The sequence below is a fragment of the Galendromus occidentalis genome, unplaced genomic scaffold (genome assembly GCF_000255335.2).
Source record: "Galendromus occidentalis unplaced genomic scaffold, Mocc_1.1 scf7180000077086, whole genome shotgun sequence".
Lineage (NCBI taxonomy): Eukaryota > Metazoa > Arthropoda > Arachnida > Mesostigmata > Phytoseiidae > Galendromus > Galendromus occidentalis.
The window spans coordinates 743,007-768,315 of record NW_003805074.1 but is presented as its reverse complement, the minus strand read 5'-3'; the positions used below and the strand labels follow the sequence as shown (position 1 = coordinate 768,315).

At 51.2% G+C, this 25,309-nt stretch overlaps 1 protein-coding gene across 1 annotated transcript in view; it reads right to left on the bottom strand.

The window, feature by feature from the left end:
- bbg (PDZ domain-containing protein big bang) overlaps window positions 1-21,166 on the bottom strand; it is a 35,222-nt gene extending 14,056 nt beyond the window's left edge. The window contains exons 1-2 of the mRNA XM_018638490.1: window positions 21,087-21,166; window positions 20,367-20,656 (exon numbers count right to left, since the gene is read on the bottom strand). Coding sequence (XP_018494006.1) covers window positions 20,367-20,656; window positions 21,087-21,166 — 370 coding nt within the window. The remainder of the gene's footprint in view (window positions 1-20,366; window positions 20,657-21,086) is intronic.
- Window positions 21,167-25,309: the final 4,143 nt, after the last annotated feature.

Sequence of the window (25,309 nt, the reverse complement as noted above, 5' to 3'; positions counted from 1 at the left end):
GACCGTCCTCGATCGATGGAGAATCGGCGGCGAGAATAGGCCGCAAGATCCCGGATCCACAGAAGTTCTGATGCTCTTTGTAGGGGGCTCGTACGCGTCGAGGCGGGACCGGCATGAAACGCCTGCTGCGTCGACTATTCAGTCGAGAGCATCTCCTGCTTTCAGACGACTCCCCCAATCGTTGACACGCGACGCTCTCGCTGGTGCTTCCAACGTGCCGCCGAGGACAATCGGTCCCCATTTCATTGACCACGGGGGTCTTTGATGAAGGAATATCGCGAGCGAAATGAAGCAGACGGCCAGGGATCGCGATTCGCGATCCCTCGATGGCCACAACAGATAAGTCGGAGGAAAGCCCCGGGCGAAATCTCGAGAGGAGAAAGGATCAGAGCTGAACGAAACGATCGGAGAAAGAGCTTAACTCGAAGAGACGCTCACCTTCTAAGTACACCCAGTCCGGCCAGAGCGGCTCAATCTGAGACTCCTCGATATCACGGACAAATTGCTCCGCATACAAGAGCTTGACTCGACGTAGTGAGTTCCAGAACCGCAATTTCGCGCGGACCTTTCGCGGATGCTCCGGCGTCGATCGGCTCGTAGGGAGCATGGCTTGTTTCACTGTCTCACCGATACTCCGATGGTCTACATCGAAAATGACATTCGGCGAACCTGTAGAGCAGCCCGAAGCCACAACACTGTGGTATGTGCCAGCGATCATGCTCCAGTATAAATAAGGGAGAGAACCACAAACACCGAGTCGTTTGGATCGATGATTGACGTTTGTCAACGGTTCAATTTATCCTTATTGGTCAGTGCCCATCGTACAGTGGGTGGTCGAGCACCGCCGCGTCGCAGTTATCGCCGTTACAACTTACATCACACGGAAGCTATTTTTTAAGTTCCTCTCCGAAAGTTCCAGCAGAAGGAAAAACTTGCCCGTTGCTCCGCACATGCCAATGGAGCTGGTTTCTTTAGGAAGAAGGAAAACAGAACCACGTCCGAGGTATGACGAGGCGGAATAGCGGCGGGGATGGGATTCGATTCCGGGAAGAACATTTCACCCCATGACGCTTAGCTTTGGAGAGATCTGGTGGACGTTTCGGTCAATGAGATGTTCTCTCAAAACATTTTCTTTCCGCTCCGAGTTATGTCTTCCACGCAGAACACGAGAATCTCAGACGTGCTCGCGGCTCCGAGAGTCTTATGGAAGAAAACCGAGGAGAGTGTCTCGAAGTTTACTCTTCTGAAATGGTTATTGTGAGCACCAAAATGGACGCGAGAAAAATTCTGATGATACAGCAAAACAGCGGAAACTTAGGAGCAATGCAACAATTGAACGATCCGTCACTCTTTTGTAGCGTGGTGTTTTTCTTCGCCTTTCGCATTCGTAGAATTTCGTGATGGGCACCATTGGAGCGTTGTTGTGGGCGGAAAGCGTTGAGGGACTCCGCAGCCGAAATGACGGCGACTTGCATTGGGATTACTTCGACAACGAACCCTTCGATCCACGGTGAGCGAATCGGTGGTGTCGGTGGTGTTGGTTGCGATGACGATAATGTTCATCATTATCATCATGATTATTATTATTAGTATCAGAATCATCCTGGGATCATGGCAGATTCGGAAACGAAACTAACGATTAACCAGATAATGATATAGGAACGACTTGGATTCGAAATAATTATTCAGAGAAGAAAATATCGGAAGGGCTGAAAGGCTCGACTCGTGCCGAGCACATGATTCCCGCTGCGAACATTGTCAAACAAGAGCACCAATATTCCAGATAATTGTCCGGCAATTAGCGCCGTCGAGTAAACGATTCTGATTCGGACGATCGGGGGGCTGGCATGATCGATCAAGCACATAAATTCACCCGTCGAGCGTGGTTCCCTCTCATATGGAATCCCATTCATTTTCTCGTGATACTAAGCGACTAGGAATTCCCCATCCCTGTCGACCGGCTCTCGCTCCGAGTTCCCTTCGCGCGAATCGGCATTCCGAACACGTACTAGTACAACATAGCGAATGGCTAGCCTGAGGGAAACATCGAATCATTCCGTCAGTCACACCAACGTGGGACTACAGCACTTCCATCACTTACGCTGAAAGTGGAGGAAAGCTCACGCATTCCCGTACGGACACTGTTGATGACGGGTAGCGGGGGAATCTTCATTGAAGTAAAAGTGCTAGCGAAGTGGACGCCGAAGACGTCGGCCAACTATATGCAGTGTCTAGTCAGAAATAAAGTTCTACGCTGAGGTCAGACGTTTCGCGTTAGCAGTTCCCACGCTGGGAAATATGTCAGAAGGAGGCGCTCGCTCCCTTGCTAGCCCTCCGAGTCGGAGCGCTTATTCGGAGGAGGAAAAGAAGAAGAAGACGACCAGAAGTAAGACGGAAGCGCGAAGCGACGAGGACAAGTACTCCATAACAGCCGTGGGTACAGTGGGGAGCATAGCTGTGCTGCGACGGGAGAAACAACTTGTCTCACTTTACGGAAACAAGCTATATGGCTACATTGAGTCGCTACGTGTTTGAGCGACGACATCGCGAATTCGAGCAAAATGAAACTTGCTATGGAATTTTCCTTCATCAGTCCTCCGGCTGTAGAGCGTTCCCAACAGCACTGCTCGACTGGGTTCGCTTGTCGTTAGTTAGTCAGATGACACCGGGGTGTGTGAGCACCGACGACGGCTTTCTTGGCGCTTGCTCACGGAGAACACGGCACGTCTTGTGTTGCCTCCGTCGCTTGAGGCGAGTTTCTTCGGTTGTTCTGTGGCACGGTGCTGCTCATCCCCCTCGGGTTGTAGGAGCACACTGAATGAGGAGTCAGCTGTCTTTTACCGGCTTTTCTGATGGCGAGAATGAAAAGCCATCACGGCCGTCATCTCACGATGTGCGAGGCTCGATGAATGACGGATTGAAGGCTGGCTCAATGGATTGCATGCATGCGACAATCCGCGTTCAGCAGAAACAAAATGAGACAACGAGTTCAAGTCGAATCCTTTCTCCGATAGATAATCGTGAAGCTTTTCTGGGAGATCGTACCGCCTCTCTTCACCTTCGCGAATTTCCGCAATTGCGGACGACAGTGAACCGAGTCGAGGAGGAGGACCGTAAAGACGCGGAATAAGGTTTTCGTGGATTCCGATTTTTATCCTCCGCAGAGCCTCCTTGCAGAGAAGCCAGAGATGTCATTGTCGTTCCCGAGCAAACGATGAATGCGAGGAATGAGAGACGGAGCGAAACGACTGCCGCGGTCACTCCGCTGGAGGCAAAACACCCATTTGTTCATTTTTCGTTCTCTTCGGAATCGAGGTGCTCTATCAAAGTCTATCTATCTTTGTTTCTGTCCATTTGTATCCGAAATCGAACGTTTTCTTTTTCGTTCTCGAGCGGCACCCAAGTAGATAGCATAACGCGGTAGCAACGGCGGGGCCGATATCAGATGCTGGAATGGCAGTTGTTATTTTTGGGTGGTATCGGACGCCCGCTGGTGCAGATAGCCGATATTAGAAGCACTAATAACCAACGCACCCAGTACAGCACCAAAGTGGGTACGACGTCGAAGATTCCGGCGCCGCCACCGTTGCCATCATCGTTTCTGTCGATGTTGGGGACGTCGTCGTGTCCGCGTCGTCGAACCTATTGGACGGTCGTCATCTTTGTGATCTTCACAACATCCAGAGAAGCCATTAACCAGTCGACAAGAGACTGACTAACGGAGTCAGTAATGACGTCATCTAGATGTTTAATAGCTGTTCGAAGTTTATCTCCGACATCGCCAATCGAAGTTATCGAGCCCACGTATCTCGATGGCGATAAACGGAAGGAGCCTAGGGATGAACGGGAAGCATCAGCGCCCATCGAACAGCATCATCTCGCCCACCGTAGTCGCGCTCTTGTTAGAGAATTGGGCTTTCCCGTCGAGACTTGCTTCAGTTTGAAAATGCCACAGATCTGGGCTCTACTTTTCTTCTCGGAAATCGTCGTAGATGATCAAATACTCCCGTTGCCTTGCACGAGTGTCACGTCTACCGAGCCATGGCAAACAATCAGATCGACGACGAGATAATGATGTATCGCGAGCTTGCCAAAGACTTCGATACGATAGAATTGACGGGACTCGCGGAAGGTGAGCGACGGTAACCGGTGCACAATATCAAGTTCGCGAACTCGTTTGACGCTTCGAAATAATCTTCGTTCCCGGTCGTCGCCTTCTCTTGCCTTAACAATGGCGGGAATGATGAAAAGATCGTACTGTTGCTCTCGACTGGGTAATGGCAACCGGTCGTGTATCGTCATTCACCGTGAGGGCCATCTGGTTCTCCCCGATAGCAGCAGAGGCAAGAGAGCTTATGCGTCACTGGGGCATGAACGACAGATCTCAAGTAAGTGCCTTCGTATTCACTCATTGTCAGCATTCCCTACAGGAGCTTCGGCCGAGTTGATTCAGATGCACTAGACGCGGATGAAATCGCGATTATGTTGTTCTATGAGACTTCGGGCATGAACATAAGTTGCGGAGACGATGTTTTGACCTCAGCTCCGGCTGTTTTCTCTCCAGTTTTCGGTTTGTACGAAAATTAGTGTCGTTCGACGTCGATCTGGGATGAAATATTTGTCAGCATATGAATGATATTTGTCCGATCCAGTCGCCTTGATATGTGCCACCGTTTATCTAACTAAGCGCGTTGGACTGTGAAAAACGACTTGATCTGTAACGATATCTCGCTTTCAGCCCTCCCACGCCAGCAGCGGAATCAGATTCTCTGTGCTTTCGGAATCCACTGAAAAATCGAGTCCAAACTCCAATGAGGAAAACTTCCCACAAATCTCGAATCCGGTTCCGAGTGCTCTCTCGTAGTCTGATCAGAATGATACAGATATGTAATATCTGATTTTTGATATAGGCTATCCGGGAGGATTGATGGATCGATATGATTTCGACGCAGGCGCGATTGACGTTTCATCGTCTCGAATTTCGATTGAGCAGTACTACGTTTTGAACACGAACTGAAATCGAGGACGGAGTCGGAAGTGTCCCGCGAAAGCTACGGTGGACTTGGAAGAGGGACGGGATGCATTTTCACGTTTCACGCACAACGAAAACTTGATGCGGTCGTTTTCATAATTTGCAAGGAGAGAATGCGTTCGTAAATCGTTTTTCCACATTGTTTTCTCTGTGCATGTGAATTGATGATGCTTCGTGCGCCTCTGCGGAAGGATCCCTGACGTCCAAATCTGTACGTGTAGACCGTACAATGCCTGGCCGAGAGCTTTTCCCGCTTTTGAGCGACCGTTTGTCTCCCTGCCGCCCGCTCATCCACCGTCCGGTGGGTCGTTCGGCCGGCCGGCCGACATTCAAGCAGAAGGAACGAATCAGGGGAAACCAAGCACCGGAGAGCGAACGAGCAAGTCGGACGACCGACGAGCAACCAATTCGCCCGGGAAACCGCATTCCAGTCTGACTGAAGGGTTAAAGGCTACGGCGTCCGGTATACGTGTGCCTCCCGCTGCCGGCGACTTCTCCCGGCTTCACGTGCTCGCTGATAATGTTTTGTTTTGGCGAGTCGTCGCGGCAGAAAAGAGCCGGGCCAGTTGAGCGGCGCGTCTAGTCAAGCAAGGAGACACACGAGAAAGCTGTCTCTACTATAGGCTGTCGTGGAGCGTTAGTTTTTCTTCTCTCGCGAAAGAGCTCTCGTTCAACACGAATCAGTCAGCGGATCTGGCGAGCAGCAACCCGCATAATCATCAATGGTGCCGTCAGCGAGCTAGCGTCTCGCGGCGGGCCTGACGAACGAGCCGTTGGCCTATCGGATGGAGACGATTCGTCCGTTCCAAATATCTGTTGCCAGAAATTCGGAAACGATTGATAGCTCGGTCTTTGTGGAAATGCGTTCCGCCTGTTGTCTCACGGACTGAGTCAGCTCCCGCTCGCTGTGCGCTCACAATGGATTCCACGGGTCTGGGCTGACGCGACAGTACTGGCGTGACGGCCGGAACCCGGTCGGTAAAGCACACGTGTGGACACGGGAATCAAGTTCATGAGGCGATCAAGGCCCTGGTCCCCCGGAATCAGTGTCGATTGAGGTGGCAGGATCTACGCGAACACGGATGAGTACTCGGACGGGGCAGGGGGGCGCTCTGCTCTCCCCGTACAAACGTCTGTTTCGTTTCTGGACAATCCGCGGCTAAATCCCGATCGGCCAGCGATCCTTCCGGGATTGAGCCACTCAGGACATCATGAGGATGGAGTAGCGACTTCGCCGGTACCCTCTTCCGCCACTGTTGTGCTAAAGACAGAGCAGACTAGAATCTAATCCAAGCAGAGTTCTGAATTCCTGGATTCCGACTTCACGCTCTCGAGCGGGAAAATGCTAGCAAGACACGATTATCTAGAGGATAAGAGAACCAAAGAATCTCACCGGGAAGCTTCGGAGTTTGTCGTTTCTGACGTTCCACATCCTGCGCAAGTTTCGCCACCAGTAATATTAGAGGCTTCATGTCGATACCAATGAGGAACACCAGAACACAGAAATCAATATTATGACTTCCTCCACGGACCGCAAAGGTCTCCCTGAGAATTGTGTCAAAACTTTCTTTTCGATGTTGTCATTGTTCTTCGATGATAAACCGAGATGGTAGCCTTAAGGGTGGGAAGCGAATCAAGCGAGCTGACGTTCACGAAGTACTTCGAAAACCACGGGAGTAGCTTTGACGAAACACACACGGCATATTGGAGGTTTCGATGTTTCGACTCGAAGCGTTGACGTTGGCCGAGCGCGCGTGACAACGAGCACTTCGCGTTGCCGAGTCCAACTTCATTGGCGCTGTCAACAAAGCTCGTCGGAAGCCGTCGGTGGATAAATCCGATGAATGGAACACGGAGTAAGCTCCCATGCATCCTCCGTAGTCATCGGTCGAAACCAGAATCGTTCTGCCATCTCCCAGTGTCTGCGGAACACCTGGCGCCCTTACCGACGCTTTTCGTATAAACACATCACATAGCAAGCGCGGGAAACACCTTCGACAGAACGGGACAGATTCCTGAGATTAGAATTGACTCCTTTAACGGGTCCAGTGGATTGATGGGTGAAAGCCCCAAGCACCAGAACAGCTCGGATGGAGGAGGAAGTCGAGCGGGCGTACACCTTCGGAGATCTACGAGCCGTAGCGCCCGCGATAAGCGCCACTTGCCATGATGGACGCGAAAATGATTCTAATTAGCGAATCAAATGGCAAGGTAAAAGCCATGAGCTTCACGGGGGAGGCACATGACAAGGTCAACGGGAATCTTCTATTTACTTTCCGCTAGTGCAACAAGATGCATCGCAATCAGTCGACCAATCAAAGCTTGTCCGCAAACCTGTTAGTCTGTGTCCGAAGCTCGTTTATGCGAGAAGGGAAGGAGCTCAACACGCATAGATTTCTACGGTTATCCCGCCGCTCCCCGAGCTCCGAAATCTCCGAGGGAAAGGGTAGAACGTGCATATGATGCAACAGACAGACCCAAGTGCAAATCTCGGTCCGATCAGATGTCGAGAGATTCTCGTTTATCCCTGTAGAACCGGAAGGTTTCAGTGATTTCGAGAACAGTGCTGCCATTCTTCATAGTGTCACCGATGGAATGAATTCCCAGACCCGTCCTGAAATTAGCTCATGTTGCATTAGAAAGCGGATAAGAGATGCGCGGAAGCGATCGAGGACGCGAATGTTCGGATCAGACTCGAAGAACCTATTATAGGAGGAGATTGAGAGATTGCGCTTGACTGGGCCACGATGGAGGCCGATTCGCCCAATCGGATTCACGAGTAGCGTTTCGGAGGCTCTGAAAATTCTCAGAATCCCGGGACGTCGCTCGCATCTTGCGTACAACGGTGAAAAAACCGTCGCACTCGAGAATCGCGGTGCCCGAATCGCTGTTGCCGGGCTCTCGGAGACCCAGAGCTCTCCTTTTTCGACTCAAGCCGTATCCGTGCCTTCGCTGGAAGTTCACTGGCGACTGCGGAGAGTATTCCGCCTTGGTTTCCGATCACGGCTTGTCTCCATCGCGCACGTATTGATACAAGTTTTGTTAGAATGTTGTAAATCTCACACACAACAGATTTACCCGCTTTATGCAGCGTAGTCCTGCTCTTCCGAGAATCGTCCGGAATTCTGAAACCTCACTCCTTCGCTGGTGGACTTCGGATATCAGAACATACGAATCTCGAGCCTGCTTCGTCGTCCCGAGTGTTTCCGGAAGAAAGCCGAATACCCATCGGAACGAATGATTACTCAGATATAGCCGGCAACGTTATCAAGCGAGAACTACGTAGAATTCCCTCTCGTGGGAAACCATAGGTCTCCAGGAGACATTGGGATTTCGTAACACCGTTGGCGTTGCTCTTCTCGACAGCTACAGCGCCAAGTACCGCTATTAACACATCTGACTGAGCAAATCCAACTAGCCACGAAAAAATCGAGCGACCAACAGTTAGCCGCCCACCTGGCTGAAGAGTTTGCTCGGGATTACGATTCTTCTTCGCTTTGTTTCGAAATTGCTGCTCCCCAGCAAACGAGCCAATTGCAAGATTTTCCAATAGTATGGACTTGCCTCGAGTGCCGCCTCGGATGTGGGACTTGCTTGTGTGGGAATTTTACGAATGTTACGCTTACCTGAAATGAGAGGAGAGAAACGACGATTAGATTGTGACTCCCATTGGTGAATTTGGTCATTGTTCGTGAGATGGTCTGAGGCGAAGAATCGATGTCTCAAGGGATTTTCCGGATTGTCGCTCCGAATTTGCCCCGATCGGATTAAAGAGAGACGGTGGGAAGCCGTTCTGATACAACGACATGCTTCCTAAACATCATCGCCAATGAATGAATTGAATCGTTGGCGATGAGCGGAACTGGATTGCGGGGTGTCTCCCTCAGGCTTCCTAGCCCATTCTCGGGCTAATCTTGTCGACAGACCATCTGCCGAGCGGAGTCGGTCTGAAACGATCCTGAGTCTTGGAAAGTGAGGACTATGATGACCTCGCGCGAGTTCGACGATCAGTCGCCTTCCATTGACGCTTTGGGAGCTCCATTGGCTCTGAACATCAAGTCGAGAAAGTCGGCCCCTTGTGCTCAGCGCCGCTCAGGTTCCGGCCCGTGACAATGGGCACACCTGTTAAGATTTCACAGATTTTTCGCTGATCTTCGAGTGAGAAGAGGTCCTTGGGAATCCATGGTTTTTTTTTCGGCCTTTATGTGGATCTAACACCTGGGGTTTCGCTGAGGGACGTTTCGCGATTCGGAGCAGTTCGCGAGGGCGTTACGGTCGTAACGTACCGTTTCGTTCCTCAAGTCGAGCATTCACGGTACCACAAGCGTACTGCTTCTTTGAAAGCGTCCGCCATGGTGTCCGCACTTATCCAACGTGACTATTTCTACACACATCATTTGTTTCTGGTTTGAACTGTGATCCCCAGAACAGAGCTTTGTCTTTTCTCGTGGAATGCAGAAAGACATCAAGCCGATCTGGGAACTGTTCGAGCTTGACTCAGAAGAAAACAAAACATCGAACAAGAACGCTCACATTCTCCTCTGGTCCTCCCGGTTCTTGCAAGTTTTGGACCGACTGAAAGACCGAAGTCCATTTCTGAGGAACTCCAGGGCGAGACAGGATAAGGGACCGAAGCCCGAAACTTCGCATGGGAATTAAAGCTTTAATTCTTCATCGTGGATCATTTCGGAAAGTGAAAATACCATTCCGGGATCCACGCGCGAGCTCTGGTGGAATATTGAGACATTCCATCGGAGTTGACCAGTGGCCCTCGTCCACCGGCCTGCCCGGCGGTCGCTCGGTCCGCCGCTTAGTTTGCGTCGTCCGCTACTTGGTTTGCTCGCATGAATACACCTTCCAGGGACTGACACCCCCGATTTCCATGCATCGTCAGAAGTCATGATCGTCATCAGCATCATCAGCGTTTTGAGTCGCCGTGGTCACGGAAGCACCGTTTCGAAGCAAGACCAGTGCATCGTACGGTGATCCGAAGAACAAAGAGCACTCGTCGCGAACCAATCGGTGTTCCCCCAATAAGGGGTCGTCCAGTCTCCGGAGAGAATATTCGAGACAAAAGCTCTGTTGAACCACTCAACAGCCACTTGCTTGCTTTCGGCACCGCGGATAAAGATATGATGGAAAACAAAGATTCCAAGGAATGTCCGGAAGATCCACCCGCTCAAGTTTCTTCAGATTTCAGATCCTGCATGACTTGATCGGCGATTCGGCATCCGTGTATAAGGTTCGTCCAGATCGGGCTTCGGCTGCTATCTCTGGTCGGTATAGCAGTAGTTCATTAGATGTCAGAATGCATAGGCGCGGATTCACATCGACCGAGACTACGATTTTGAAAAGAAGACGAGCAGCGTGACACTTCAATCCGTTCGAGTCGATTCGTATTGATGGTCAGTCGATTAGTAACGCTGTTTGACGCAATGCGCGTCGGCAGTGATGTTCTTGCCAAGCAGTCAGTCAGTCAGTCAGTCAGTCGGACAGCCATGTGGTCGGTTGTTTTCCCATTCACCGTCGGTCGACTGACTGCCTGCCTGAATCCTTCCACGAGATAATCGGTAATGCTCTTCTCCAGAAACCGCAAGAGGTACGTGGATGCCGCGTGGTTCCGTCAGCCGCAAAAGCAGACTTGTGTCAACGTACGTGATTCAATTCCAGAAGGAAGTTCTACTTCGCTTTCTCTCTTTCGTTTGCACAGGCTGCGACCCACCCCGACGACATGATCGAAGTCTTCGACGTATTATACGCTGCTGCCATCAAATCTGGTGGCAGCGGCAGCCACATACGGAGCCTTACTTGCTGGCCTACGGATAGTGTTACCCAGATTCCTCATTCGTTGCTCCGGCCGCTTCCAGTGTTGGCATCGATTGATGTTTCCTACGTTTGCACGAACTGGAGTGTCGGCTCGAAATTCATTGACATAAGTCAGTGAGGTTCGGCGTATCTCCCAGAGAGGGCATAGGGAGGGAGTGACAAGAATATGATGGCCAGGATCGGAGAGTTTACAACTCATAATGAGTACCTACTCCCGTCTAGCGTATGAATCGCTTGAGCCTTTCCAGCGGCGGATCCGGGGAGACACCTCCGAGCGCCCATATAGAATTCGGAATGCCACGAAGTGTCTGATTATCGCTTGCTATGAACATTTTGAAAATCTTGTGGAACGGCGATGTTTTTCCTTTCGGTTTCTTTTTTTCCTCCGAAACGCTCCCAACTTCGTGACCAGAGCTATCTGTCTGTCTATCTCGGTGTCTGTCAGTTTGCCCGATTGTGCTGAAATATCTGAACGTGCATTCGTTGTGAAACTAACGAAGGCTATTTCTTTCGGAGATTCTCGGAAAAATTTCTCGGAGAAATTCTGAAGATCGTCCGAGCTTCGAGACAACGGGTGGAGCACATTCGATCTATCCAAAATCCCTGATCGATGCAGAGATAGGAACCAGAATACTGTGTGCATGTATACACCTTCATCACGCTAAGTGATCGGCTACAGAATCGTCACGGTCCGCGTTCTCCGCCTAATCACATTACCATTGATAACCTACGCCCAAACGTAAACACTGGAGTTCCTCGCACCGAATTCGCCTACAAGGGAATTCAACATTCATTGGAATCGACAATCGTCGATTCCTCAACAATGGGTAGTACCTTTGTTCGCGTGGCTCGGGATATGTGTGTGGAGCCACCCAAAAAGTGCTAAGAAATGTACCGATGTGGGAGTCAGAGGTTTTCTCGCCCCGCAACGAAGCTATGAAGAACGGAATCGAATCCGAGTCCGATAGGATGTACAGTCCGATCAGGGGAATCAATTGCATTCGCAGGCGGTGTCTCGTACATGACGGAGTGGGCCCGTTCCGCTGACTGAGTCACGAGTGGACTATGGGAAATTAGTCATAATTCTTGATTCGTCAGCGGGGAAGTTCGCCGTGACGTACGACTAGCGCGGTCTTGGTTCGCGGATCTGATGAATCATGTTTTAACTATGATTGTAATATCCATGGACTAGGCGTTCAGCCTAGTTCTGGAATGTCGCTTCTCCGAGAGCTCTATGGGTTTGCCACTGAAGCAAGGCATCTGAACATTCTTCACGAAGATGAACTGTCTGGCCCTCGTTCCTAGTTCGAGAGGTCTTCATTTTCGACGTTGACTCACAATGTCTAAACAGCGATTCGCGCGAATCGACGAGCGCCGTCTGAGCGGAAACAAGTCTCGGAATGAGATCGAGAGTGGCTCTGAGGTACGATCTTCTAAACTCTCCGCTCATCGGGAGCTGCGAAAGAATTTCATCTGGCAAATGAAGCTCGAGAAGCAAGTCTCGATCTGCTGCGCAGCCAGATCAGCGTATTGTACTTTCGGGAAATCAAACGCAGCGCGAGCTTCGAGTCTCCCCGTCCGCTCACCCCTGCGGCGGACCCCGCATTTCCTCCATCGATTTCTGGAGGTCCGTCGGGGCCGATCGTTCGGAAAAAAATGGCGCTCTCCTAGAAAGGTCGCCAAGAAGGTACGAACCTTGCTCAAAGTAGAGAGAAAAGATCTGCCGCGTGTATCCAGACAACGAATGACGCACAGAACACCAACGGGATGTCAGAAGCCACCACAAGAACTGCAAGTATGAACCGGCACCGCGATGGACCGAAAGTTCCGAAGACGCTTGGAGAGGAGGAGCCTTTTTGGGAGAGAGGGCGCCGATTCGGAATCACTCTTATATAACAGATTTGTTGCAAGCGTACGATAACTCTAGCAGGCGCCTAAACCGATCCCGAATTCCCTGTTCCGTTGAGATTTGGCACCGCCAGGTTTCACATCCCCTGGAGCAGGTCGAGGTTCAGGAATGTCCCCGTTCGCAAGCTGCCTTACTGCTGGCTCGTCGATGTTCCGGTGGAAGGCAACTAATCCGAGAACCTCAACCCTTGCCGGGACGCATTGTGTCCCGCAAAGCGTTCACAAGACTTTAATCCTGGGCTGAGTTATTCTAACTTGCGGCCTCCCTACGAGCATGAACGAAAGAAGCATGAAACGCTTTGAAAGCATAGAACGCTTGTAGCCAATGGAATGCTCGGCAGTCTCGACAAATGTGAACAGCTCGTTCGATCGATAGCGCCTGATTGGACTTTCAAGGGAGTTGACGATGGAATTCAAACACACGTCAAGCCCTGCAAGTCGCATTATTTCGTCCGATTGTGAGGATACTGCCCAGAGAAATGAAACGAGGCGAATATTCCGGCGAGATAAATTAATTCTGGAAGGCTCCGCCGTCGATAGCAGACTCACGCGAAGACAGACGGTGCAGACCAGATCGGAATAGCTTCGTATGGTAACAAATGTATCCTTTTCGAGATGAATGTATTCCGTCTAGAACGTGTCTCCTCTGGGAAACCGGACAGTGCAGCTCCGGGATGTGGAGAATCAAAGTCAAATCCAAAATGTCAGGGGAGTCGGCGTACGTAGTCAGCAACTCCTCGCAGGAAGATCGATGCGATAAATTATAGATTCCCTCAAGACACGCGTGCAACACAGCTCGGACGACGCACCTAAACCGCGCGGGCTATCCAAGGTTCACACGGTGAGTTCGACAGGAGGAGTCCGAGGAGAAAAATCGAGCCCATGAGGAGCGACGGAACGTTCCACCCTAGGTTTTGCATCGTTTAGCAGAGCGGTGCCTTCCTCTGAAAAGAACCATTGGCCGCAGCGACTAACGACCGTATGGTGGTGTCTGTGCTCCAGCGACGACCGCTGGAATCAAGCACGAGAAGAAGCACAGCTGACCGCCGGATTCGACCCCAGTGCTGACCTGTCGCCGCCGCCGTCGTCGGCGCTTCGGCAGCGGCGCGCTTTTAAACATTCAAACCCAACCATAAAAATCAATAGCCCTTCGCAGTTTGTGGTCAAGTGTGGGGCCTCAAAATCGGAAGCTCTTCTCGTTCATCGGTCCGACCTTACGCTGGCCGCCGGACGAACAAGCTGCATCGTTGCCACGGAATCGCCGAGAAGCGCATTACCACCATGAGGATAGCTTGTCGTCGCCCGTCGGAACCCCCGACGTGTTTCTTTGAGTCTGCTTGTTCGTTGGAAGGGTCGCTCGGACGCCGTGAAGCTCAAAACACAAACAAAATTCAAAGAGCCGCTCAATGAAGCTCGCGAGCTCTTTTTTTCGGTCACATTTTCTCCGAGTCGATCTTCGGTGTATCGCTTCGGTTTCGGGGAAGAAGTTATTAAACGTCTGTGTGACTGATCGCTCGCCGAAACTGAAATACTACTTGAGCAGGGCCTTTACGGAAGGGCGATCCGGATCGCCAGAGCCAAGGCCTCGGCTCAGTGGCAGCAAATGGGAAACTGATCGTTCCAGAGCCATTGGATTCACCTCCCGATATACATACTAGCTCGCTTGTTCGAATGGACAGCCGACGCGCGGCTATCCTTCCTGCTGAAACTCATGTCCGCGACGCGTGGAAGCGGAGAGATCCCTGTCACTGATTGATAGGAATGAAGTCACGGTGTCTGATTGTTGGGCTCATGAATGCAGCCGTCTTTCGGATTAAAGTTCTTCTTCCATCCCATTCTGGTCCGTCTTCCTTCATACTCCGGCGTCGTGTCGATTCTATCGTTCACCCCCCGTTTATCCGTTGTCTCATCAAAGCGTAGATCGATGGGTCGCTTCGTCGACGACTTCGCCTATTGGACGTTTACGCGCAGCGGCACTTTCACTTCTTGCGATTGGTTGCGTGAAGCGCATCGATGCTCTTCTAGAATCCTCCAGAATTTCATTGTTGACCACGGATTACTGCGGGGTGACCAGTGCACGGAGCGATCATCCGAACGCTCTCTGTCCCGATTGTTGCTCTTCACGATGAAAGCTACCCCGCCGACGCTGACATCGTGATTGAATGGGGACCGCGCTCGGGCTCCTCGATAACGCATCGGTGCCGGTTATGATTTTGTAGATTTACATAAATCTTCAATCATGAACTATTCTTCTTCGGTTCGCGTCCCCGTGTCGTGCGACTACCCTGCCCGGTCGAGCCCACAACGGGCAATGATTCAGTGTAGATATGACGGGCAGATAGCTTTCATTAAATCTTTCCTTCAATCTGCCGGGATGTACCTCAAGCCGATGACACGCTGTTCTTTATCGAGCTCTTCTCCCCGACGGACATTCTATCTTTGTTGACCAGTCGCGCAGTTGCCAACGAAGTTTAGCCGACCGAGCGGAAAATTCACAGCGATTGTTCAAGTCGGAGTATGTTTTTTCTTCTCTTTTCTGACCGATGCCTTCCTATGGTGGCTGAACAACGAGCTTGTTTTTTGCCTCCTGTGTCAGAAGGAAACTCAATGTGCTGCCGTCCTGGTGTGATTCCAAACGGGGTCAACGTCGCGTTTGGGGCCTCAGATGCGGATCTTCGAGCCACATTCTCGAGTAGAAAGAGAGATTTGGAAAAGAAGAAATTAATGATCTTTATCGAGTGATTCCTTTCCATCGGTTCCGACGACAGACGACGTCGCTCGTTGACGTTTTGTGAAAAAAATAACAAAACGAAAGAGCGCGAGAGTAGGATAATCGTTTCAGTTCCCGACGCAATCGTTACAGCGTCAGCGCCCACGCCTGGATCCGACACGGGGCGGCTTATATTTTTCATATGGCTTCTCGGAAACCTCCTGGGTTTCCGGGAGATTCACGCAGATGGATGCGGACCTAACAGAGAGTTGAACAAACTTCTATCAGCCCATCCTCTCACTCACAGAGAATCCAAATAATTTCCTATCCGATCAACTAGAGAGCGGTCATCATCGAGTTAACAATAATTGAATTAAATTCAATCGGTGATTACTGCGCGAACAGCTCTGGGCGTAGACTCAGCTCGGAGTCTAAGTAAGCTGCTCGGGCTTAGTTGGACGCACCCACGACTCCTTACTCGGTAAATGTGGTAGATGGTGCATTTTTTTATTATGAAACGCGGGTTAAGAATGAAATGGCAGATTTGAGGACGATTCGGCGGAAATAGATGGGTAAGCATTTGAAAAATCGATTGAGCGTCGATCGTTTCCCGCAAGATCCGACAGCGAGCGCAGCTTGGAATCGAGGCCCAGGACCAGTAGGAGGAGCTCGAAAAGCACAATGGCGACAGCGAGTACACAAGCCAAGAGTCGAAAGCGATGGAATGACCGACCCATGACACGGGTAGGCTCCGACGGATTTTCGTCGATTGAATGATTCCACGAGAAAATTTGTCTTCCGATGTCATCGAAAATCAGTCAGCGTCCATGCAAGGCTATTACAAGCTCGTGGGCTGGCCCCATGGATGCCTCACTCGATCATGACTACCTACTATTCGTGCCTCCGCTTGCACAATGCATCCCGGCAGCGGACAAAGCTGAAGACAATGAACAAAGCATCAAAGCAAAGATTCCGCGAGGAATGGCGCAAAAAAATGAAAACTCTTTTCACCGTTAAATCATTTCGGCGGACTTCCTTTCCGCGTTCATGTACGTCTTGATGAAGGAGGGAAAACAAGCTATCGCTCCATGAGGTACAATTCATGGAAACGACTCAGGGCATTCAACCGGAAAACGCTCTCCGAACTCACACAAGGAACTCGATCAAAATTCTGATAGCGTTGACCGATTGCCGACCGCTCGGACGTCACGGACTCGACTCCCTTCGCCTTGATTGACGCCGTCTTCGAGCGGGAAGATCGAACGCGTGCTCTGAGGATGATCACAACGAGCACGGCGCTCACCTCCCGTCATCGAGCGCGGCCGTACGGCCAGCGGCTCGATCCGAAGTCACTTTTCGAGCCGACTCACTTGGGTGCAGGAACTCGTCACATTAACGCCGATCCCAACATCACGAGATTTCGCGAACAGAAGCTCCATACGCTTAATCCATGCCAGACTAAGCGGTAGCGACTGCGTTGTCGACGAAATTTTCTGTGTCAAAAGTTCGGATCGTCTCCAGAATACTCCTCCTCGTATTTGTCCAGTTCAGCTTGTTGCCAAAATTGTAGACCAGGGAGAAAATCGAATTTCCAACTTCTTGTCTACAACAATGCTCTCCTCGTGCTTATCAGGGGTATATGCAGATTCAGATAGCGCGTCGGGTCCCATTACGGCTCATCATCGCAGATTTCGTTCCATGCACTCGCAAAATCATTATCCGAATTGCCAAAGAATAATCTTCTTATGGAGCATTCCTGCCTGGACGCTCAACGTGCGCTGCCCGATTCTACATTCCGATGTAGATCGTTGTCATGCAAAAAGGAAGAAGTTGGTCAATCAAGGAGCATTTCGCTCTGGCTTCGTATGGTGCATCCGATGCGAGGCAACCGATAAGGAAAAACACAATGTGCATGTCATTGAAAGCCGTCCAGAATTTCCCCAAGCGGGAAGACCCGTGCGTGAACGAGAACGCTCACCGATTCGCGCATTTCTAGAAAATCGCACAGCTATCAAACAGCAACCGAATGTCACTGGGAACGTCCTGAAGCGAACACGAGGCGAACCGCTCGATTCTCTCAATTCGAAGGTTCTCTCGGGGCCAGAATAAATCAAGAGACGCTTCCGAGTTTCCCCTCCTCGTGTTCGGCTCTGGGCTCGGATGAGCTCTACGAGAAGATAATAATCATGACCCGAGGCAATCGAAACAAACATTTCTACTATCGAAGTCCTCAGATGAAGCCTCTCGCGACGTCCGGCTCATGTTCCTAATCGAATGTCAATGTGACCCGCGACCAAAATCGTTTCATGAACGAAGCGAATAGCGATATTAATTCGATGGGAAGCGTGAAAATCCGATTAAATTGATTTCGCTTTGCGAGCTCACATAGCGTGTCAGTCTGTGACAAAGTGCGAGCGAGGTCTCTGACACTCTTGAAATCGATGGGGCGTTGCAGCGTTATCTGAATCGGCCGCCGACCGTTTTTTTCCCTTGCCAGCCCGATGCCATTGTTTATTAATTTGAAACTACGCCTGACAACGTGCGACGCGCGACCGTCGCTTCACAAATTCCTTCCCCTATGCATTCGACCCTTCCGGTCTGCGAACGGCGAGGATGCTGAGGCTCCGCTGAGGTACATTGTGGGAGAGTCGTAGCTCATTAAGTCTGCCTTGTACGTTCATGCGCAGACAACTCCCACTCCGGCGTACGCCGTTCCTAAAACGTTCGAATGGAAATTGCCATATTTCAGTGATGGAGCACTCGGACGTTTTTGGGACTTCTCCGTTCGATGCACCTAATCGATCATGGAATGAGCTTCCGAAAGGAAAGCTTGACCTGAGCAAAGCCTACGGGACTCCGGAGGGTTCGAGGTCGGGAAGTCGAATCACAGAGCTTTTGGGCTCCGCGATTCGCTTCTGCCAAGACGGCGTTTACGCGTGCCTTCGATCGCTCGGCGGAAATCCTCTTTGTCTCTTGTCCATTATTCAACGATGTGAGCTTCTCTTTGGGTTACAGCATCTGATAAAGATGAATTTCACGCAGAAAATAGCTTCCCTGTTCGGAACGTCGTGAGCGGAACTCTTCGGTGAACCCGAACAGTGAGTGAATAGAAACAATCATTGTTCTCCCCTGAATTTTTTAGTACGCTGAATCGCATATTAAACGGAAACGTTCTGGTTCACTGTACGGAAGCTTCCGCAGTATTGAATTCAATGCTGCGGAAAGGAGGGGGCTTCCCGAGGTCAGCCGGCTCTTTCCCAGAGGGTCTCTCGGCTAACGCGCTCGAATCGTCGCCGGCGAGAATTTTTCCTTTCTTATACCACGAGCTCCAACTTCCAGGGCAGCTTCTCCCACACCGCGAAGCTCTGTCGTCGTCCACCTCCCGTTCTGTCGGAAGCAGCCGGACGCACATCATTGTCTGGCTGTTCTCGACTGATGCTCCAGAAAGAGCTCCGTACACTGATGCCGCGATTGCTTTCTTGCTTCAAAGCGACGTCGCTCGCGGCGGTGACGGCACCCACAGAACTTCGTTCACGGACCATTCGTTAATCTGAAAAGTTGTGCCTCGCCTGTCTTCCACCGGTTCAGCAGCTATTGGCGTTCGATGAATAAAAACCATCGATGACACGTGGTTTCAGAGAAGCTGACAGCGTTTTCCGAGGAGATCGTTGTTACTGTAGCAAGTTTTCTCGTGAAGAGCAGTGGAGCAAGTTTCCATCTTGGACAGCCCGTCCCATAGAATCTCGCAGAAAGACAACGACGAATAAATGACCGACTCCTAGCTGGATCGAAGAATCGGTCGAAATGACAAAGCACATGTAGTAGTCATGTCGAGTCAATGGCACCAGCCCACCGCAAACATGTTGCCACAGAAACGTAAATCAATCTTCTCTTACATATAGCGAACGGACGTCACGGCGACGGGCCGTCGACGATGAACACTGATACCGACGACGCTATATTTTCCTATATTGTAGCTCCGGACGCCGACTATTATTCCGCCGGGATGATCCGTTCGCTCACTCGATTGCGAGATACACGGCGACGATGATAAGCTTGACGAAAGAGCAGAACGCCCGTGCGTCCGATCAAACGCCCGAACAGTCGTCGACCAGCCTCCAAGTTCGTCGTAACGACTCATCGCGGTCACTTCGGTGCTCGCTATTCGCTGCTCTCGAATCACAGAGATGGGGAAAAGTTATTCGACCTCCCCCATTGGGAAAAATCGACATAGCCCTCGTGGCTCGCTGACCCATTGTTCACCGATGTCGCCCGGCTCTTGCCTTGATGATGCAGCGAAGCGCATATTCCCGCGGATAATGACGAATTCCTGTTCCTGGATGAACAGGGAGACGTGTTGTGTCTGAACAAACACCTGAAGCGAGCACCGTCAACTCGATCGCGATCATCCGTTCAGCGGCATCGATGCAAGTGCATATTATCGTCGATCCGTGACGAAGGGAGCCAGAAACGAATAAATCAACAGACTAACGACCATCGTATCGAGGAACGAATATGTACAGTCGATCGATGCCGAACAAACATGAAGGAATTGGCTCTCGTTCCACGATATAAATAGCCGACCAGCTTCGAAAGCCCGACCGCAGTGAGAATCAGTCGAGAAAAATTGAGATTATCTCACGAATTGGCGAATTATTATCGTCCACCGCGCAATCGTTCGTCGGAAAGGGTCGACTTGAATCGATCCCTCAACATCGCTCGGAGCTCGATGTAAAATGCAGGAATTCATTTCAGGTCGGGTTGAACCGAGACGATATGTTTTCACCGTGGAGCGTTTGAATTCCGCCTAGCTCGGGAACGCAAATCCCGAGATTATTGCTTGGCACCTAAAAATCGCTCTGCAGATCCGCAGCTGCATACTCTACTCACCTCTCTCCAGCTCCAGAGTAGGGAGATTCGCGAGCTCCACGACGTCTCGTAGAGGTTCGGTGACGGTATCACCTCCTCTGCTAGTAGTGCGTCTCAGATCTGTGAGCGTGGGGCTGCTCGAGACCGGCGAAGATGCGTCCACAACCGACCCAGCCGAAGATGATGACGAGTTGAAGGAGTCGCCCGACGGTGAACAGCGTTCCATACCGACGAGGTCGTCCTCCGACGACGAGGAAGACGAGTCGTCTTGGAGCATCGGTTCCAGATCCGGCTTGTCGAGAAGCACAGGACTGAAATCAGGGGATCTATCATGGAGACGTGGTCATCATGAATTCGGCTTTTCGACACCGGTTTCCGCGATTCCGGAACCCTCCAGCAGGCAATCGATTCCGCCCGAGACTGCTGCCGACTGGGATCCGCAGATCAATACGTTCCAGAATCCGGCAGCGACTGACAGCTGTCGACGGTTCAAAAAGTCTGTAGCCGTTCCACGTTGAGTGCCATCGTTGAGGCGGCGTCCGTTTTTAGAGGGGAGAATGACCGGTGAACAAGATGAAAACACTCACGAAGACGAACAACCTACTCTTTCAACCGTAGGAACTCGAGCGGACGGGGAAACAAGGAGCGCGCGTCACACCGAGTTTTTTGTTTGTCTCTACACACGCCTCCGAAATTCGGTCTGCCTGCCAAGTCGTTCGAGTTCTCACTCCGTGACCGAACCTGTACGACACAGTTAGGACCTCGATGACAGATCGACAGAAATCTTCAAACTTTCCATGATCCGAGCTGGAGACGCTCATGTTTGTCTTTTGTCTTGGTAATTTTGCGCTCCGCATTTGGGGCCTCTGACATCTCTCGTCGGTGGAATCCCCGATCAGCAAGTCCCGCAAGGACGCTCCTAATCAGAATCCTTTGCACACACTTACGGCTCAACAATGATTTTCCGAGCTCGCTTGGATTCTCCATCGAGCAGCGGACTCTGGCATTTGGCAGCTATTATTTGGCACTTCGGATCTTCGGTCCCAACGGCTGTCGCGGAGACACTCTTCGATGCTTCAACGGAACGCTCCGATATCTTTTCCTGTGCTACCTCGGATATCTCCGCCGCCGGTTGTGGATCCGGAGTCTCACTGAGCTCGGTGTCCTCAGCTTGGAGCTGAAAAGAGAATTAAGGGTTCGCAGTGAGATCTGGGATCTTCGATTTTCCGACGGGTTCGACTTATCAATGAGCTGGACCATGAATGGGGCTCCCCCCGACCGCCGGAGAATCAGCTTCAATCTTCCAGGCTCGATAGATGTCGGCGATCAAATAGGCGGGCCTCGGGGATTCTCGCGCCCATAACTCTCGGAATGACCATGGCTCATTTTGATCGAGATTGATGTGTGTCTTCCCGGCTCATGTGTTCGATCCATATTTCGAGTGAATTCTGGGCGGTTCATTCTAGACCCTGACTTATCATACATGCGTTATAGCATTATTATCAAAGCTTGCGATACATGCTTCGCTCAAGATGAACTCTACGACCCCGGAGCGGAGTCCACGGCCGAAAGCACCTAGACCGCAAGTGGTTCGAGTATTCGTTGACGTTCAATCTGTGCTGGTAACCCACCTTCTGCACGCTCGGACGTGGAGGAACTTCAGGCATTTTCTGCTCCATCTCCATCAGCGGATGCATCGCTCTTTCCAGCTCGAAACGCGGAAGAGGCGGTCTATCGTAACCATAGGCGTGTTCAGAAAAGCTCGAATTCGCAGTAGACGACCGACTGTTGAGATAGATCTTATGAGTTACGGCTTGTATGAGGTACCGTGGACAGGGATCGTGGATGAAGTGGAACGAAATGGTGCCGGTGAGGGCTGTAATATGCGAGGATCACCTGTGCAACCTATCGATCACGGTCGATACCGATGAAGCCGTATCGTCTGACTCGTCGACGTAATTATCATCATCGTCGGCGAAGAGATCCGTATACGCTTCGGCTTCCGCAGGCCTCAGAAACCGTGGTCTCTCCTCCGACGAAGGCGCACTCCGTGTTCGCTGGAGAACAGTCCGTGCACCATCTGGCTCGTCCGCAGAATATGTCGTCCCTGACAAGGAATTATCCTCTTCATTTGCGTTGACATTATGTGCCTCAATCGAAGCGATGACGCGCGAACAATTCTCTTCCCCCGCGTTCTTCGCAGGAATAGAGTTGTCATTCATAATGAACAAATAGAAGTGCAGAAGATCATCTGATTCGGCTTACGCTGCTGATTGAGCTTGTGATCGTCCTTGCGCGGCGGAGGCGGCGGAGGCACACTCTGCGATCTGACCTCAACCGGTGAAGACTGATTCGTAGTATCCTCTTTCGATACCTTTCGCGGAGGTAGAGGCGGTGGAATCGAAGGCCGTACGATCGAGCCGTTGCCTATTCGATCCAGGCTCTTCGTTGACGGAGATTTACTGTAAGTTGATAGCATGATATACTGGTCGTTAGGGCACTTCGTGCGCTGTAGAGCTGTGATGACATCATATTGGAAAGGTTTCATACTTTCAGAAAAAAACAGCGGTAGTGGAGAAGAACTTGAATCTTGCGGAGAGGATACGTCGGAGCGGTTTGAAAAGTATATCTTGACCTCACTCAGGCGATTGAGCATCGATTGAAAAAAATTGAAGCGTGTCCGGAGAGGAAAGCGCCGAGGATTGCCAGGTGACAGAGAGAAATTGTGATTTCATTCTATAAAGGGATGTATTGTAATTCGCAATGATAATTGAGAAAGAACCGCTGTCGCTTGACTCCCTACGACCATAGCCGATTGACCGCGGCAGATTCTGAGGTCAAGGCAAAAACTCACACAAGGATAGGGGGTGACTCCGCGGAAGTTTTCCGTGGGGGTATTGGGGGAGGTTCCCTCTTGTTGCGAGCTGTGTCGGTCGCCGTCGGGGGCTCGACAGGAAGTTGTATGTAGCCCCCCATGTGGCGAATGACGAGATTGATGCACACGGGCGCGTCTCGCAACAAGGTCACGCAATCCAATCTGGTCATTGAAGTTACCTCGCGCTCGCCAATCTTCAGAATCTCGTCGCCTTCCCTGCAAATACCAAGGTGAAAGTTGGAGAATGGATCAAGCAGAACGGTTTGAGGTGAGGTTCGCGCGTTAAGGCAACGCTCGCGATCAGAGCATGGGAAATCAGCGCAGTACTATATGTTCAATGCTATATGTTCACTACAATAGACAATGTTCCGGTCTCATCGTCGGGAAGTCGAGCTTTCCTAGCATGAGACAATGTATCGAGTAGGTGCATCGTTACCTTATGGGAGCGAATTTGCTCTGTGCGCGTGACGCCGGGCTCTCCGGATTGATGCTCTGAATAAAAACTTTCGAAACGGTGTCCCCAGCGTTCGTGCCTCCGACGAACTTCAGAGCCATTCCGAGGCGCTCCCCGGGTAAGCGGTAAATGGTCGCGTGGTCAAGAACCTCGCTAGCCATGGTTCCATTGAATGGTCCCGCTGTGTTTTTGACCTGAAATCGGTGATTCGTCGCTTGATAGTCAAATTTATTTTTTCTGATATCGTAGGGGCTCGAATCAACATTCGTCTCGCATATATTCGTCTCCGCGGCCCTCTGATGACTTGTGTTGCAAACGTCCTCTTTGTCCGGTCTTGTAGATCCGAGTCTAATGTAAGCACCACGGTTCTCTGGAAGCATCTGAGCTGACACAGAGTCCATTGTCTGTCTACAACAAATGTCACACGATCATGGCGCTAATCGCTGGTGGTTCGTCGGTGAGTATGCATTATGCAGCGGGACTCGGGACTAGGGAAAACGAATATCGGTATCGCTTCTGACAGGTCCATTACCTGGCATCAATCCGAAATTCGCATGGTCGGATCCACCACTCCACGGAGTAGGAAGAAGACGTTCGGAGCTTTCGTGGACACGGAGGAGAGAGAATCGAATCTTACCTCGAGCACTGTGACATTAGGAGCGCTTGCGGGCCGCTTCGGTAGCGGTATCCCGGAATGACTCCGGATCTGGGCATGGCTCGTGCCTTTCTCTGAGATGGGTAAGACCGTCACGAATTTGCCAGCTTCTCCATGTTTCGCCATTGCTGTCGATCAGGGTAGCCTGGAATGAGAATATAGGGAGATGTTAGATCCTTGAGAAAAGATAAAACCCAAGATGCTTTGTTCCCCGATATCGTTTCTCTCAATATCGATGCACGTGGCACACGCAGAGAAAGTCATTCGGTGGTTCTCCCCGGGTTAAGACGATGCTCACAGAGTGCTCCCCGCAACGAGCACAATGCATCTGGTGAACACGGACCGCAGAGCAAATGTACCCACATGGAAGCAAGATCTGAACGCAAACTTTCCCCTGCATGCATGGGCTGGACCTTCCTGCCGGCTGCAGCATTCTCTGGCTCGAGCGGGGTCTTCGTGGAGTCTCGTACGCACGAGATCGTTCCGCAAGAGGTATGCTTGCTCCGATGACTTCTCGCTCAGAGAGTCGCCGATAATAGTCAATCCATAGGTACATATGTGAATGACTGGAAATCCCAGGAAGCGAATTTTCTCATGATTTTTTTTCTAGCGTACGAGAAAAATCGAGGAGCACCAATCAGGTCGTCGACCCAATAGGTGCTGTGGCGCACTAGTGCGGCTCCGGGCCGCGGGAAGTGAAGACGCTTTGAACTTTTCGAGCTCACGTGCAGGGCGCTGCGCGAGACCTGAATGTCTCCCGGAGGTGTCCGAAGTGATGGAAAATCTCTGGAGAACAGATGATGTCAAGGATGGAGGGAATGAGCCTCCGATCGTCACTCGATCCCGTTCGGGATTTTAACTCGATTACCGACCTTCCGGGGCTTTCGTGGGCAGCCTCGTGGCGATTCTTTTTTCGTGTGGGTGTTGATGGGCATCGGTCAGCATCCTGTTTTTCCGCCGCTGTCGCTACTGTGGTTGCC